The following is a 15,124-nucleotide window of genomic DNA, read 5'->3' on the forward strand; positions in this document are numbered from 1 at the left end:
GAAGAATGAATGTGTAGATAATGGCGAGCAGATTCAATAATAATGGAGGACCCTCTTTGATATGCCTATATGTAATGTTGTCAAAGCCAGGAGCTGAATTTCGCTTACGGTTAACAACAGTAATGATTTCATCGGTAGTGATGGATGTTGTAAGTGGATGATTTGGTAACGTATGAGAGACGTTAGGCTGTAAGGCAGGAGATGCAAGACTAATGCGGTTAAGAGGGTGTGCATTGGTAAAATTGGTAGATAGTGCAGGTGTAAAGATGTCCTGTAAGTAATCAGCAAAAGCGTTTGCTTTCTCTTTGTCAGTTTGGAGCGGAGCGTTATTGCGAAGAAGTGGGTAATGCGGCTTGGTATATTTGCCACACAGGGCATTAAACCTTTTCCAAAATTTTGTGGGATGGCTGGTTTCATTAAGAGCATTACACGTTTTGACCCATTGTCTCAGTTTATAAGCCTTGATATAGTTTCGAACAGTACGCTGTAGTTGCGTATGATGATGAAGAGTATCAGGATTTCTAGTACGGAGGTATTCTCGGTACAATTGGCGGGAACGGCTAATCATAGGTAAGTATTGTGGGGGAAGACGAGGTTTATACGGTGTGGAGAAAGTGGATGGAATGTAAAGTTCTGATGCATGAGTGATAGTGGAGTTAATGGTATTAATGCTGTCATATAGCTGGTCTTCTGTCTCTGGAGGTTGCAGATGATGTAATGACTCAGAGATATGGTCACGGTACTTGTCCCAATTGGCTTTGTCGAAGCGAAGAGTTGGCCGAAGATGTGGTGGATTGGTAGAGTGAGAGGCCTGAGTATGGCGGTACGTCAGCCGAATAGGTGCGTGATCGCTGCCAAGAAGTGGAAGCACATCAACTGTACAGTAGGAAGCAAGAGTATTAGAAGTGATGACTATGTCGGGTGTCGTCTGAGAGACAGGACGAGATGGTGTCGGTAGATCATGAAGAATGCCTGTGGTATTGGAAGTAACAAATTGAGTGAAGGTGGTACGTTCATTATCGGTACGGCTATGGAGATTGATATCTGCCATGATAATATAGTGCTTGTATGTGTTGGAAATATGTTGGAGGAAAGTAAGAGGTATCGGATGCCCTGGTCTTATATAAATGGTGACGAGAGTGATGGCAATTTGAGGGAAATAGAGAGTCGTGATAACATGCTCGGGAAGATTTGGTAATGGACAAGTATGGCGCCGAGAGGGAAGGGTATGGTAAAACCCTATGACTGCCCCACCATTGGCTCTCTGAGCGGGAAGATGGTTGTCGTGGCGATGGATGTTGTAACGAGCGAGGTGGATAACGTCCGATCTTTTAAGGAAGGTTTCGTTTAGGAGAAAGGCGTTTGCTTTTTCTTCGAGCAGTAGCGTTTCGAATAGTAATTTGTTTTTAGAAAAGGATCGAATATTGAGGAATAAGACAACAAGAGTCATAATGAAGTACAATAGGTGATGGCAGTTAAGAAGTGGGTGGGAGATTTGTTGTGTGAAAATGAGCATCTGCATTAGAGTAAGTTGCGTTGAATGAAACATGAAAGATAATGCGAGCAGCGTGAATGATTTGCTGGAGGATATGAGGATGAATGAAGGGGTGGATATTTTGTAATGCTAATGTAGTGAAGGCAAGAAGTTTGTCGATAGTGACAGGAGTGGAGTCGACGGGAAAGTCAGTGTTTGTGGAGGAGTCGTGAGTCCGCAGTGGAGCTACTAGCTCAGGACGAGAGGTTTCCGGTTGAGGTTTTCCTTTGCACTTATAGCTATAAGTTGGATGCTGTTCATTGCATGTAGCACAGCGAGGCGGAAGTTGTAAATTGGAACATGTGCGGGTTGAGTGACTACCAGTGCAGTAACCACAAACAACTGTCTTGCGACAATTAGCAGTGGAATGCTGATTGTAAGCTTGGCACTTTTCGCAACGAAGAGGAAGTGGTGGTGATGAGCGAGATAATTCTACACGGTGCCTCTTTTTATAGATCAGTGCGCCATGAGTAAGCAATGAATCAATCGTCTCCTGTGATGGGGTTAAGATTCGCATCATGTATGTGGGCCCCTGATCGTTGCGAATACGAAGAACTTTTGTTATGTTGAAACCTTCTAGCTGCAATTCTTCGTGAACTTCCTCATCTGAGTATGAGGGGTCGACTCCCCTAATAACAACAGAGAGAAGAGGAGGTTTCCTAGGAGGTAGTGGTTGCTTACGTCTCGAGGAACTGAGTGTTTCGAGTTTCGCTCTTTTCCAAAGATTTCAAAGGAAGCTTTGCTCCGGATGGTGATAGCAAAGTTGGGATCTGGAGATTTCAAGTTATTCCATTACGGGACTTCACTACTTGAGAAAGAGCGATGCTCCGTAAGTACTTGCGCAGTTGAAGAACCACGTACTTAATGTTATCGTACTTAGGATCGAAGATTTGGAGCAGAAATGAATGAATCTGTGGAGCTGAAATGGATGAAATGCCTGATTGCTGATGGGATTGATGTGACGATGATGGATGAGAAATAGCGGTATCCATGGCAAAGGAAGTATTGGTTTGGCTCAAATGTTGTTTCTTTGCTGGCGGTGAGTTCATGACTCGCTCAGCATAGCTTTCTGGATGGTGTGGTGATCTAGATCTGCTGGAGGCATTAGAGATAGTGGAGGCTGTGGAGCGCTCTGAAGCTCGGCGGTGCCTATGACCATCCTTCCGCTTTTCCACCTTCGTAGAAGAAACGGGAGGGACAAGAAAGACCGGTGGTAATCCTCCATGATGACCATCTATCTGAGAGCCTACGCCTGAAGCAGGATCCGCCATGGAGTGTGGATGTTGGGCCGAAGCCCAAACCAATGAGATGTGACGTAATGAGATGAAATGTAATAGCAGGTGAGGTGACCGTTCGGATAGTCACCAAGGTTGGAACAGTTCTCTGGACAAACCCGTAGCACTACACACCCTTGGCTTGATTAGTCTGGAGAGTAGTGCTTAAAGGAATGACACAGAAAAAAGCCCGGGACGAGGAACAGGAAGGATATCAAAATACAGCTGTTCTGACGTCTGGTACGTCACAGCTGTTTGGATCGAATGAAATATCGATCGAGAGTATCATTGAGATGGCAACATCGAAATTAAACAACAAACTTTTTCACACATGCTTTTGCGAGTGTAGGCAAGACCGACTGCGATGCTAACTCCATCTCTGGACGGAGAAATAAAACTCGTGAAAATCCTTCGCTGTTAATAATATGCCTGTTGTTAATAGCTATTCATGTGTTTAGTTTGTTTCGATGGTATTACTGTATATGTGTGTTTAATATGATCAAATAAAGAATGAATAGAAAGAAATTAATCCTCATCACTGTTTCCGTCCAATATTGGAACAATTTCGGTTTTCGTGAACAGAACTGTTGGCTGCTGTTCTCACGTTGCTGCTATTTTGTATTATTTATCATATGCGAGGTACTTATCGAAAATCATTCGACCCGAACGAAAGAAGTTCCACATTCTGACTGTTTGTACTTCTAGTAAGTTATATTGGTTTATCACACACAACATTTTCTAGACCGATACTTCGGTCAGAATCATAGTGCTTTCTCCAAAGTAGGGTCACGATGGCTTAGTGATAGAGCGCTTACTTTTGGTGCGAGATGGACCTCGTTCGATCCCAGGTTATAAAAGTTCGTGGTGGATACCATCGTACCAGTAAGTCTTCTCGGGATTATCTGAATTCACTTATATTCTCATTTCACGAATTATTTTCCAATAATTAGCTTCCATCTATTACCTGTCTGTATTATTGGATCAGATTTGAGTTTAGCATTCCTTCGGTAGCAAAGTTATATGAGCCATGGAGCTACGAATTAACGTGAGATTCAAACCGCTTGCGTTCCTGGCGGGAATCGGAGCCGGGTCTCCTATGCCAAAGTCCCGTATGCTACCCACATAGCCGTGAGTGATTTCTCTGTCTTCATTAGCCTAATTTCAGTTCTTCCTCGATAGCCAATTCTGTACTGAGACAAAGTAGATCAATCAAATATATTTATCTTTCCTTTTTCGAATTCTAACGAGGTTCTTGTATTTGGACCACGTTCTAAGACTTTTGTTAGTTGAAACATCGTCTTTAGTTTTAGATAGTTTAATCGTATGTCGTTATACTCAACGTTTAATAAAATATCCCAGAATTTCTTCAATTTCTTTGGGGTGACCCTTGCTCCCGCCCTCTACCACATCGAGTTGTGTATTAATGGAAACTATGGCTAAAAATAATAAACATTCCCCTTCCCCCAACTTCAATCCGACGTTTTGTTCTCGAGTTATGGCTTTTCTTTTTGCATCTTCCGACAGATTTTTGGCTGGTCATAGTACCGAAAGGAAGTATTTGTACACCCAGGTTGGTCTACACTTTTTGTCTTATCTTGATGTCAGGAATCTGCTCCCAAACATTGTCAGTGTTGTTTTGAAACACTGTATATGTCTATCCTGTATATTTCTATCCTATTTCTGATTAGCTCCTGTCAGCAAAGCACCTTCCAGATTTCCCAAAACCAACCAAAAGTGAACTACATCCACTGCATCGTCCCCCTCCCCTATGCTTTCTTGTTGTATAGTACTTATTAAATATTTATATTGTAGTTAACAGAAATTGAAAATATTGATTAAGATATCTGGTTAAAATACTAGTAGAGGAATTCTCTCTTTAGTGCAGAAATTCCCTCCGTGTATCTTAACGCCATTTTAGGCGAGAAGGGATTAGGCAAGATGTGAATTCCCATCTCACCTAAAATAGCTGACATTCTTCTCTTGGAGATATCAGTGACTGATAAATCGTTAGGCGAGATGGAATGGAATCTCTTTCTCTATGGAAGATATTTTTCCTTCTCTGATAACTTACTACAAGGATGCTGGTGACCAGAACGCCATCCAGGTTCCCACCACCATAATTTCAAGACAGCGGAAGTACGAACAAATCTCCTGAGGTAAGTTTGTCAGAACAACTGTTGCATGCATACCCACTTAGTGGCTTGATGATTCAAATAGTAATACACTGAAACAAGTTTCAATGCTTATATTCATAATTTCTTTGCTTTTGTCTTTAAAATAAGTTTATATTTAATTTGTTCATAGAATTACATTGTAATTTTTCTTAAACAGAATACTGTGTCATTTTCTTTTTTTAACAGTACCTTTGTGGAAGCTTCCTATTTGGATAGTTCTGATGATTCTCCTGGACCATCAGACTGTGTTGAGGCCACAAATATATCAGAAGATACTACTGTGAAAGTTTCCTGTGAAACTGTCACCAATGACGAAACGCGTGATGATGTAATTAGAGTCCCTCAAACACACAATAAAAAGCGAACGTATGAACAAAGATCAATAGTAAAGTATCTTATAAATAGCCGGCCGTGCACACCAGAACATGAAGAACAGATTGTGAAAAGGATTGCAAACATGATAGTAACAGATCTACTCCCAATTTCATTTATTGAAGGGAAAGGGTTTCGGGAGTTAACGTCCTTTCTTGAACCAAATTATAGCTTACCGTCTAGGCGGACACTATGGAGAAGCTTGCAGGTTTTTTATTCTGAACTGAAAGAGCAAGTACATCAGAGGCTACAGGAAGCAGAAGTAGTTGCTTTAACGACAGATATATGGACGTCTCGAGCAACAGATTCTTACATTACAGTGACATGTCATGCTCTGTTTAAGAACTTCTGTACAGAAGATTTTGTTCTCAAGACAATTGAACTGGAGGAACGACATACAACTGAAAATGTAGCTAATACTATTAAACTGTGTATGGAGGAATGGTGCATCAAAGACAAAGTAGTTGCATTAGTTCACGACAATGCATCGAATAAGATTAATGCTGGACGTTTGTTGCCAGTTTACAATGTATCATGTTTGGCACATACATTGCAGCGATCGATACTGACCAGTTTAGAGAAAAGCGAGGTAACAAATATAATTTTAATCTGTAGCAAAGTGATAGGGCACTTCAAACATAGCACCACTGCTTCAGTCGCGCTTGAAAAGAAACCAGAAATTCTGAAGTTACCAAAGCATCGTCTTATTCAATATACAAAGGCTCGCTGGAACAGTGTATATTCGATGATCGAACAGTTGCTGGAACAAAGAGAAGCAATAATTGCAGAGTTCTCTGAGAGAAATGTCACTAAACCTATGGATGCAAGGAATTTACAATTAACTGAAGACAAGTGGCAAATCGTGGAAGATATCGTTCGAGTACTGAAGCCACTGCAAATGGCTACAACAGTTATATGTGATCAAAAATGTTCCATTTCTTTTGCTTTACCATTAGGCTATGGTCTTATTTCTAACCACCTGAAGGAATGTCCTTCAGATTCTGAAATTGTTAAGAACTTGAAATCTTCAATATCAGTTGACTTACGAAAGCGTCTTCAGCTCGATGCATTATGCGATTCTGAATCATCAGATTTTTTGTCAAATAGTGTTCTGAAATGTTACTTCTTAGCAACATTCTTGGACCCAAAGTACAAATCATTACCATTTCTAAATTTTAAAATACAAACAAAGATCCATAGATTGGTTCATGATATGCTCGTAGAATCTGAAGGATCAGAAGATGATTTATCACAGCAATCGTCCGGTGGGCCATCAGCATTAGACTATTTGCTTGGAATATTTCCATCGTGTTCAAAAAGTCTTAATGTAACAGATGAGCTTACTCTTTATAAATCAGATCAGTGTCTTTCGCATAGTGGCAACAGCCTTGAATGGTGGAAACTTAACGAACATCGGCTTCAAAAATTAGCATGTCTTGCTAAAAAATTCATGGTGATTTCAGCAACTTCAGTCGAATCTGAACGAGTATTTTCACTTGCTGGTAATATCGTTACTGCCAGTAGATCTAGACTTCTCCCTGAGAATGCAGATATATTAATATTTTTGAACAAATATCTAAAAACTCGCTTGCAAACCGCAATAGGTTGGCACAAGTTGCACTGGTGAATTAAATTTTAAATTAAAAAACGCTTAAAATGCAATATGCAAACACGATTTCACAATCAAATTCAACTCGTAAAATTTATGTTTAGTGAAAGTTTGATAGTTTTTCTTAAGCTATATCAATCAACACCATTTTAAGTTTCCTTTCGGTATATTTTCTTATGTTTCTTTTCTTGTTTTGAATTGATAGAATTCACTAGTGTTTATCTAATAAAAGTCGTTGTCCTTAGGGTTTATTTTATGTAGGTTTCGTTACTGGCGTAAGTAAAGTATTCAATTTTAGGCGAATGAATATAATTATTTGATATCTTTCTTTATTTTTTGATAACATTCTATTATTTTCCAATTGAATGTTACTGAACATTTTTGAACTTGCCTCATTAAAAAAAACTACAACTGTCCGTTAACTTATAACTTTCGCAAAATATGGGAATTTGAAGCATGTAGTTTGATTGATATTACTTAAACAGTGTCGCAGATCGAGAAATTTCGTCGATTTCTGCATTGAATTTTAAGTTTACATGGGACAGAGTATGCATAAAATACAGAATGAATACGGTAATTTTCATAAAGTACAAATTAAACCCATAATAAATAATAATATCCATCCATAACGTTTTCTTATTTCAATTAGCTGTTTCTAACGCTTTCAATCTCAATGAATCAATGCATATACATGCAGTTTGTATTTGTTTTTGTTTGACTAGTATTGGCGGAGGGCAAATGCTTCACCTGCAGATATTAATATAAGTTTAGGGAGCTTATATCTCAAACTTTGGTTTAAGCTCAGGGGGAGAACAGCAGCACCTTTTTTTTTTGCTGCGTAAGTAAACAGAAGTGTAGTTCTTGGTTCTATTGATGTATGTGATGCATGTGAAATATTTGCACAGGGCTTTATTATTTCGCCGCATATACGGTACGTTAGTGGATAATGAAGTAAGATAAGAGTAATATTAGTAATGTTACATTGTTATTGAAACTTGTAACAGAGGAGAGGCGCTTTTGCTATTTTTGATCTAATGTCGTTGAGAAGAATAAAGGTATGATATATCCATGAATCTGTGAGATGTATTTCAGTTTTCTCTATTGGTGAATTTTGGTAAGTCTATGTAATTTATACATTATTTCAAATAATGACATTCCCAGGTTGTGATCATAAATTTGCATGCAAACAAAAAACATTTGTATATGTAAAGAAGCAGTTCTTGTTTTCATTATTAGTGCATTTTTAGGACAAAAGCTCAGTCGTCTAAAAATGACTTTCAGAGCTTCATATTGTATCTTCGTGAGTGGCTGTAAAATTTATTAAGACACATGGTTGCTGTACACTACTTGTGTATAATTATCAATTTCTTGTAGTGTATTTTTTTCCGTGTGAAGTATTTTTGAAAATAAAATAACTAATTACATAGCAAAGCATTAATATTTAGAAAGAAACTTTTTTCATAAAATGAAATAACAACTTCATTGCTTTGTAATGAAGAAACTTGATGTATTTCGAGTTCTAGAATCTTGATGTATTTGGAGTTCATAAATTTGGTCAATGTCAACGCGTGTTCTTTTATCTTGCTTTGATTCTAGATGTAGAAAGTTTGAATTGAAGTATATATCTATTACGTATGTATCTTCCTAATAAACTTATAAAGTGTACCAACAGTATATATAAACATTTAAAAACAAAATAATACAACTCTTGTATCTTTCAACACAAAACTCCACAATTTGCAGACAAATAAAACCGGTTTTGAAGCTTCTAAATAGTTTTGTAATTTATTTCGTACTTTCTTTCTACTTATTTAAGAGCATGTAGAGCAAGATTAAGATTTAAACGCATAAAGAAATATGAAGGTACTAGCAAATGGCTCCATGACAACACGTATGGAGGATATCTTAGTGAACCATTCTGACTTTTTTTAATTCCTTCTACGTAGCTAAAATCAAAGAACGCTGAAATACGTATTTGTTTATTTTAAACGAGAGGTTCAAATTACATGTGTGTAACCTTAAAAGTTTACCTCACATTTAGCGAAACTCACCGTATTTTTTATTTTATTTATTTACTTATTTACTTATTTTTTGGTGAGGTTTAACTGGATTGTTCACGGAACTTGCACAATACAATATTTTAAGTTTTTGTTTGCAAATAAACCTACATCTGTTTTATTTTCTGGTTATAATCACCATAATTTTCATCGTTGGTTTCTCTGAGCAATGAAAAATTCGTATTTTCCATTGAACCGATGTTCAACGTAGTAGTACTTTTCTAGTAGTAGCTTGCAATTCCCATCTAAGCGCTTCACATCGTTTGGATTTAACAGTGGAAATTCTCAAGACTGCGTTTCGTTGAGTTTGACGAGCTGTCGTGATTGTCTACTCAAGTTTTCAGATCTTACTAGAACCTCTAAACGATTGGGTTTATTTATTTTTACAAGCAATTCGTAAGAGGGGAATAGAGTTCGATCCCAAAACCTTTCGCATGCAGTACAACTGCGTTTACCACTCGATCATCTGTCTTATGTGATAAGCAGCCTCTTATTAGGCATTTATATTTAAAATATCAACGAATAGACGATAATGATTATTCCAAATTCAATTTTCGCGCCTCTATTTGCCCATTACCCAAAGTAATAGATACAGAATTCGCGACAACAAGAGATTTTGATCTGAATAATAACACGCATTCCCTGCTTTTAATCGACATTTAATTTATTCGTGAATATGGTTTTCGTCTGTTAATATTAATTCCAGATATTTCAAAGTATTCACTTTATCAAAAGTATTATTCCATATTTTTACGCATCCATGAGTTGCCGTATTACGATCCTGACCAATTTCCATGTATTTAGTTTTCTCTGCATTTACTTCTAAACCTATCACCCTGTAAGCGTTTAATAAGACCTCTACATTTCCTTCTACTGTTTACCTATCATCCCCTATTAAATTTACATCATCATACGGCATAACCTGGTGAATCCCATTTAATTCTAGGCCCTGGTTGCTATCTTGGAAAGTTGAATAATAATGGCGACAACGCATCTCCTTGTTTCAGGCTATTCTCGACGTGAAAGCTCGTGGATGTAAATTTTCCTACCCGGAATTTACTTTGTTATTCATTTAAACATATCTTAATTAATCTAATTAGCTTCTTCGGTATTTCAAATTATGTAAGAATGTCGTACAATGCTTCTCTTCTAACCGGGTCGTAAGCCTTTCTAAAATCAATATAGAGATGATGTACCGGAATATTTACAGTGAGCTTATGTCCGGTTAACTTTTGTCCGCTTTTGCATTAATATAGGTGAACTTATGTTCGGTGAGGTTATGTCCGCGACCCGCCGCTAGATGCAAGAAGAACATAAGGATGGAAAACTTGCTAACTTAATTTCAAATATCTATATGTTAATGATAAAAGATCACTTTGGAAGAACTGGGAAATAACGAAACAAGCCCTTCCCCCCTCAACTCTGCCTTCCAGATGGTGGTGTGCAACGAACAAGCGCAAATGTGACGCCTGGGGCAGAATTCAAGAAATAGGGGTCTCCTTAGAAGAAAGCGAACTTTTCTGAATATACAGCTGCCGACTTGCCAGACGAACAACAAACCCAGTCCCAAAACTTTAGTATTAGCGATCATCTCATAGGTGACCTTCCCTCCTCTCCCTCCATTTATTCATAAGATCTGTGAGTGTAATCTCCTCGTAGTGTTGATAGAACAACAACGAAAGGCTCAGCACTCAACCATGCGTCAGTCTTCGGCAACAAATTTCCAAGAAAAAGCGATGTACTTGCCAAAATGAAACATCTCATTCCAGTAGAAACGTTGATGACAAACAATGCAAGCAACGCTTGCATTAGGAAAGAATGTGCGGAAACAAGTAAAGGCGGTGGTCACGGTATTGAGGTATATATATATATATATATATATATATATATATATATATATATATATATATATATATATAGAGAGAGAGAGAGAGAGAGAGAGAGAGAGAGAAGCCTATTTACATCAGCAGTGGATTTTGTTTCAAGAGAGAGGCTTGAGGAACGGGTAAAAATATTTTTTGTTGTAAGTGTAATGCGAAGAAATTATCACAAATTTATTTCGGGAGGGGGTTGAGTCCGATAACCACTCCTAAATACGCTACTGTACATGAGTCAACTGTTGCCATATTATCTAGCAGCAACGAAACAAAATTTGAGTAAAAGCAATTTTAATAGCTATCAATATTCGAGACGAGACCGATTTTCCGAGACTGACCTAAGTCTCGTCTCGATTTATAGAGGTCTATCTCGGTGTCTGTCTCGTCTCGGTATATAAAAGTCTTGGTGTCGGTACCATCACTACTTTATTTGACATAGCATCTGCAAAGCGAATATAATTAAGTTTCCTGCCTACTAGCTACTACGAAAATGTCATCTTCGATGAAATACTTTTTTGGTGTTTCTTATAAATATATACGGTGTTTCAAAACAACATCGATTACGTTTGGGGGGTGATTCCTGACAGCAAGATGAGACAAAAAGTATAGATCAACTGGTGTGCACAAATGCTTCCTTTCAGAGTTATAGGCTACCGAAAACATGAAAAAATGAACTTTAAGGGTCCATAGGTCCTAAACTATGGGAAGTACCGTTGTCGGGTCAAGACTTTACTTAGGCACTAATATGTGCCCTATGCAATAATGCATGTTTCAGTATCCTAAGGTACTCAACCAATAATTTTTATAGAGCGAGTTTGGCTACAGGCATATAAGTTCAAGTACTCACCAATTACCTCTATAAAAATTGTTGCGGATATGCCTTAGGATTCTGAAACATGGATATTTGGATAGGCCACAAATTAGTTCCTAAGTGAAGTCTTGACCCGACTACAGGACGTCCCATAGTTTAGGAGCTATGGACTTTTAAATTCATTTTTTTTCGTTTTTCGGCAGCCTATAACTCCGAAAGGAAGCATTTGTGCACCCAGGTTGGTCTACTATTCGTCTCATCTTGGTGTCAGGAGTCATCTTCCAAACGTTGTCGGTGTTGGTTTGAAAACCCTGTAGAAGTTAGTGAAAGGCAATATATCTGTCAAACTTCGTTCCAACTGTACTTGCCTCCGTCATTTCAACTCTTATTTGTTGGTTAATAAAAGGGTTCGTTCATTAATGGATAGTGTATTACACTTTGATTTTTTTCAAAGTGCAAAGCATTCTTATATTTAAAAAAAATGATTTACTTGGCGGAAGCCAACTCAAACCAACATATACAGCATTTTATCTTTCTCTTTACCCGATAACTTGAAGTAACATATCCACGTAACATGTAGTGTCTAATAAATTAAATTGTTTATATATATATAATATTAAGTGTATATTTATTTTAGATAGTGCAATTAATATTCCTGATCAGTGAACCGAAGGCTAAAGCTAGCATACATAACGTCTATCTGTAGCCGCGGGTTGGATTCTACTCGTAGTAACACTGATTTCAAACTTCATGCATTTTTGAGGCATGGCTTTTTAACATAACTTGAAGAACACAGAAAAAGCTTAAAAACCAATATATTAAAAAACTGCTTTTGTTGTAAACGGATCCGGTTTACGGAGAACAACGAAACTCAACTCTGGTGAGAAACGAAACTGGGTTTGAAGAAACTTGAGACCAGTTTCGCCTAAATCCGAACCGTTTTTTTAGAAATCCGAACCGTTTTTGGAGAAAACAGAAACCGGGCTTGAAGAGAAAGCCGAACCGGTTTTTGGAAAAAGTAACAGTTTCTGAAAAAAACGAAACCCGCTTCCGAAAAAAACGAAACCCGCTTCCGAAAAAAACGAAACCGGTTCCGGAGAAAAACTGAACCGGTCCCGGTGAAAACCGAACCGATTTTTGAAGGAAACTGAAACCGGTTTCAGCGTAAAAAACGAACCGGTTTTGGAGAAAACCGAAACCGGTTTCGGCGAAAAATCGAACCAGTTTTTGGAGAAAACCGAAATGTCAGTATTTCGGATTTCGATTTTTTAGAAACCGGTTTCCGCTTTTTTATAAAAACCGGTTTTGCCTATCCCTAGTATATACTTATATACTATACAACCACATATATATCAATATATAAATACATATACTATAACATATATACATATATACACACACGTATATAGAGATAACTAATATGGACTAATAAATACATAAACACGTGTGAGACAATCAATATATATACCACATTATAATAGATATATGTATTCATAGCTTATACTTTAAGCTTTTTCATCAACCTATTCCACTCTTGGTCGATGATCAATCCTGAGTTCCACTTCATAGCTTTATTACCCTGCATTTCTATAAACCGTGCCTCCTTCCATTTCCTAACTATGCTTCTTTCTTCCTGGCCTAAAATTTTTACTTCATTTCAATTAACTGAATGTCCCCTGCCCTTACGTGTTTGTAGACCGCATTTTTGTTCCTTTGTAGCCTAACGTCATCCTTATGTTGTCTTATACGCTCTCTTAGTCTCTTTCCAGTTTCCCCAATATAACACATATCACACTCACCGCACTGAATTTTAAAAATCAGTCCTTTTTTCTCCATCATTACCCCTTGTTCTTCTTCTGTCTTCTTCCTTCTCTTTTCCCTTATTATATCCAAAAGCCTCTTGCTCCCTTTTCTGTAAGTTAAGAAGTTAAGTCCCCATCTTCTTAAGCATTCTTTTAATGATTTCAGTTTCTTCTCCCAAACTTTCTATCCCCCACCACATTTTTCTTCTTTCATCTATTCCTCATTCACTTTGCTCTCCTTCTCGGCTTATTTCTTTTTCTTCGTTTATCTTCTCCCATCTCCTTCTGTATTTTAGTCTGTTTCTATCGTATCCATTATTCTCCACCTGCTTATGGAATGACTGTATACTCTGTTCCGCCTTTTCTCTTTCACTGGTTATTTGCTTAATTCTATTCTCCATATTAATGATGAAATTCCTCTTGGTCGAGTAATCTACATCACTTCGGGCGTGGCAATAGTTTCCCGACGCGCAACTTTTTTGATACCATTCTGTGTATATCACTCCTTGTTTCCTCCTTATTCTCATATGCAGGAAAACTATAGCCTCTTCCTTTTCTACCTCTATCTCCAGTTGTATGCCTTTCTCTATATCCTCAATTTCTTTACAAACTTTTCCAATTGCCTTACACTTCCTTTCCAAATCCCCAAGCAATCGTCAATATATCTAGCAAAAAACATTAATCTGTCACTTCCTTTCATCCTTACTTTCTTCTCCCAGTCGTTCATAGTAATTTCTGCTAGCACTGGACTCAACCTGGAACCTATGCTTAGTCCTTCCTTGATTTTCAATAAATTATCACCTATAACACAAAAACTGTTATTCCATATAGTCTTCAGGGCCTCCTTCAGTCTTTCTCCACTCCAACCATTGATCTTCCTATCCTTCATCAATTCAGTGATGACTTTAACAATGTTGTTTCTTCTTAGACTTGGATACATAGCCTTTACATCGACATTAAAATGATTGTTTTAGCTTTGCTCTGTCCTACTTCCTCCAACCTTCTTCTTAACTCAACCGTGTTTTTCACACTGATACTGTCTTGTTGCCTCCTTAACATTTCTACAACCTTCTTTAACTCCTCCTCCAATGGTTCAAATATATTTCCTCGGCAATCTAATACTGGTCTCAGTTTTACCTCCTCCTTATGAACTTTTGGAAAACCTTTCATTACCGGTATCCTACCTTCTTTATTAAGACCTCTTTCAAAACCTGCTTTTGTTAGTGATACTAAAACTTTTTCTTTAATTTTCTCACACACAGATCTTTCACCTATCACCTCGTAAGTATTATCACAGATATCATTCAATGTTTCTTTGTATCATTGTTTCTCCATCACCACAATGGCACCACCTTTGTCCGCTTGTTGCACACATATGTCTTTTCGTTTCTTTATATCCTTCAACACACTGTATTCGTGATTTGAAAGGTTTCCCTTTGGCTTCTTTATGTTCCTTTCCACAAACACCTTAGCCTTTCTCCTTATCTTATCCCTTATCTCCTTTTCCTGAACTTGAACTATGGCTTGCTCTACCCAGTATATAACCTCTTCTGCGTCCAATCTTTGTTCTTTCACTTGAAACTTATAGCCTAAACTTAACACTTTCTTCTCATC

The 15,124-nt window shown here is 37.7% G+C and overlaps 2 protein-coding genes across 2 annotated transcripts; one reads left to right on the forward strand and one right to left on the reverse strand.

Moving 5' to 3' along the window:
• Positions 1–2,857: 2,857 nt before the first annotated feature.
• Positions 2,858–6,981, forward strand: LOC145677335 (E3 SUMO-protein ligase ZBED1-like). Its single transcript, XM_081747865.1, has 2 exons — positions 2,858–2,874; positions 5,169–6,981. The coding sequence occupies exons 1-2, from the start codon at positions 2,858–2,860 to the stop codon at positions 6,979–6,981; spliced, it is 1,830 nt and encodes a 609-aa protein (XP_081603991.1).
• Positions 6,982–14,096: 7,115 nt separating this feature from the next.
• Positions 14,097–14,450, reverse strand: LOC145677336 (uncharacterized). Its single transcript, XM_081747867.1, has one exon. It carries the CDS (start codon positions 14,448–14,450, stop codon positions 14,097–14,099), a length of 354 nt encoding a protein of 117 aa, XP_081603993.1.
• Between the last annotated feature and the right edge of the window lie 674 nt (positions 14,451–15,124).

This window comes from Thermobia domestica, unplaced genomic scaffold, assembly GCF_964235325.1.
Source record: "Thermobia domestica unplaced genomic scaffold, izTheDome1.hap1.1 HAP1_SCAFFOLD_793, whole genome shotgun sequence".
Lineage (NCBI taxonomy): Eukaryota > Metazoa > Arthropoda > Insecta > Zygentoma > Lepismatidae > Thermobia > Thermobia domestica.

Excerpts from the sequence above, each read along its gene's own strand:
- LOC145677336 (XM_081747867.1), bottom strand. The coding sequence starts at position 14,450 with ATGTATCCAAGTCTAAGAAGAAACAACATTGTTAAAGTCATCACTGAA.